At 56.2% G+C, this 2,743-nt stretch overlaps 1 protein-coding gene across 1 annotated transcript in view; it reads right to left on the reverse strand.

Annotated features, from left to right (window-relative positions):
• AKAP8L (A kinase (PRKA) anchor protein 8-like) overlaps positions 1-216 on the reverse strand; it is an 18,877-nt gene extending 18,661 nt beyond the window's left edge. Inside the window, exon 1 of the mRNA XM_009994028.1 lies at positions 163-216. Coding sequence (XP_009992330.1) covers positions 163-216 — 54 coding nt within the window. The remainder of the gene's footprint in view (positions 1-162) is intronic.
• Between the last annotated feature and the right edge of the window lie 2,527 nt (positions 217-2,743).

The following is a 2,743-nucleotide window of genomic DNA, read 5'->3' on the forward strand; positions in this document are numbered from 1 at the left end:
CTCCGGCGTCGCGCGCGCCCCCACGCGGTCACCGGGGGCGTGACCCCGTGACCCCCAGCGTGGGGACATGGGCACGTGACGGCCCCGGGTCACGACCTCATCCTGACCCCGTGTCCCCGTTCCCAGGTCACGCCCGGGTCCCCCAGGTGACCTCGGCCTGACCCCGGTGTCCCCAGCCACGGGGCCAACGCCCGATCGTGACCCCGGCGCCCCCATCCCGGGGACTCGGCCACGAGGTCCCCACGTCCAGATGTGGCCTCATCCCGACCCTTGTGTCCCCTTTTCCCAAGGTCAAGGCCTCTCCCCGACCTCCCGTCCCCACATCCCAGGACATGAGGCCTCATCCCGACCCTGTGTCCCCGTTCCCCGAGCGTTTCCAACACCCCGGAGGGTTGATCTGCAGAACAGGGAGGCTCCGCAGACACGGGGGTCGGTTGGGTCGTTGGGCTGTCAATGGTCTGGGCTTCAACAAGGCCCAGTGCCGGGTCCTGCCCTTGGGCCACAGCAACCCCAGGGAACGCCCCAGGCCTGGGGAAGTGCGGCTGGAAAGGTCCTGGGGTTCTCATTGACAAGTGGCTGAACATGAGCCAGTGTGTGCCCAGGTGGGCAAGAAGGCCAAGAGCATCCTGGCCTGTATTAGAAATGGTGTGACCAGCAGGGGCACAGGGGATTGTCCCCCCGTGCTCAGCACTGGGGAGGTCACACCTGAGTGTTGGGTCCAGTTTGGGCACCTCAATCCCAGAGAGACCTCGAGGGGCTGGACAAGGACAGAGGAGGCAACGGAGCTGGGGAAGGGCCTGGAGAATCAACCTGATGAAGAAGCCTTGAAGGAGCTGGGAATGTCCAGTGTGAGGAAGAGGAGGCTGAGGGGAGAGCTCATCAGTCTCTGCAACCACCTGGAAGGTCATTGCAGAGAGGCTGGTGCTGGTCTCTTCTCACAGGTCATTAGTGACAGAACAAGAGGGAAGGGCTTCAGGCTGCACCAGGGCAGGGTCAGACTGGACATCAGGGACAAGTTTTGCTGTGGTCAGACCCGGGAACTGCTGCCCAGGGAGGGGGTGGAGTCACCATCCCTGGAGGTGCAGAAGGGTCGTTGGGATGTGGTGTTGGTGGAGATGGTGAGGGGAGAACTTGGTGGAGCAGGGATGATGGTTGGACTGGTGATCCCAAGGGGCTTTTCCAGCCTGAGCAGGTCTGTGGTTCTGTCACTCTGTGGTTCTGTGGTTCTATGACTCTGTGATTCTATGGTTCTATTTTGACCACCTAGTGTGGGATACAAACGGTGTGTGAGCCTGAGGAGCAGCTGAGGGAGCTGGGGGTGTCCAGCCTGGAGAAGAGGAGGCTGAGGGGAGACCTTCTGGCTCTGCAACTGCCTGGAAGGAGGTTGGAGCCAGGGGGGTCGGGCTCTGCTCCCCAGGAACAAGGGATGGGACCAGAGGAACCGGCCTCAAGTTGCCTGGGGGAGGTTGAGGTGGGATCTTGGGAACATCTTCATGGAAAGGGTTGTCAGGGCCTGGAGATGGGTGAGGGGAGAACTTTGTAGAGTAGGGATGATAGTTGGACTCAGTGATCCCAAGGGATCCAACTTCAATGATTCAATGATTCTATCCTGACCCCCCTGTCCCCACATCCCAGGACACAAGGCCACATCCCAACACCCTTTCACTTAAACCTTCCTGGAGGGAACCCCAAAACTGCCCCAATTCCTCCCAAACCCACCTCCAACCCCAGTGCCCCTTCCCCATCCCACCATTCCAGCTATTCCAGACTTTGCTCTTCCCCTTCCTTCATTTCCAGAAGAATTTAATCCATCGTCCCATATTCCCGGGTACAAGAATCACCTGGAATTTCCAACCCCCCCCCAGAAAAAAAGTTGGAAATAAAAAAAAAAAAAAAAGGAAAAAAAAATCTTTATCCGTTAAAATTCCTCCCGAAATTGGGAAGTTTGGGGCTTTTCCCAAATAAAAAGGAATATTCCTGATTTCTACACAATTCTAGAGTTTAAAAAAGAGGGGAGGTTTATGGAGCAGGATGAGGAAAATTGGGGAAAAAAGAAGGAAATAATAAAGCAACAGGGAAAAATGGGGGAGGGGGAATTTGAGCCGGATCCTCCCGGAGCCGCCACGACCGATTCCGGGTGGGAACGCTGGGAATTCCCTGAGGATTTTCCAGCTCCCATTAGAGGTTTTTTTTTAATCCCTATTTTCTCTGCTGGGTGGGTGGCACCCAAGGAAATTCAACGGGATCAACTGGGATTTGGGGGGGAAGGGGGAGTGTGAATCCATCAGGATTTGCTGCGGTGGAAAAACGCGGGAGGGAAACGGCGGCTTCTTTTTTTTTTGTGTGGGGAAAAGGGATTTTGGGCAACATGCAAACCCAGAACCGAAGAATTCCAACATCTAGGAGAGACTAAAACTTCCTGGTGTCCTATGGAAAAAGGGGAACTCGAATATACATGAACTCCAAGGGTCATATACAAAATCCACAGCGTTTTCCGGGAATGTGATCGATTCCCGAAATTCCAACCCGGCTTCATCCCGGTGACACCGTTTGTTCTTTGGGTTCAAAACCAGCCGGATTTGGGGAAGTGAAGGAAGGGGGGAAATTCCCTTCACTCCCCTTCCCTTCACTCCCCCACTCCCACCCCCTGTTCCCAACGGGCTTGGCATCGAGTCGTTCCCTCCTCGATCCTGTTCCCGCTTCCCGAGGGTCTCGATCCATGTAGTGCTTGTGGCTGGGAACT

Source organism: Chaetura pelagica, unplaced genomic scaffold (assembly GCF_000747805.2).
Source record: "Chaetura pelagica isolate M959 unplaced genomic scaffold, ChaPel_1.0 scaffold1270, whole genome shotgun sequence".
Taxonomy (NCBI): Eukaryota; Metazoa; Chordata; class Aves; order Apodiformes; family Apodidae; genus Chaetura; species Chaetura pelagica.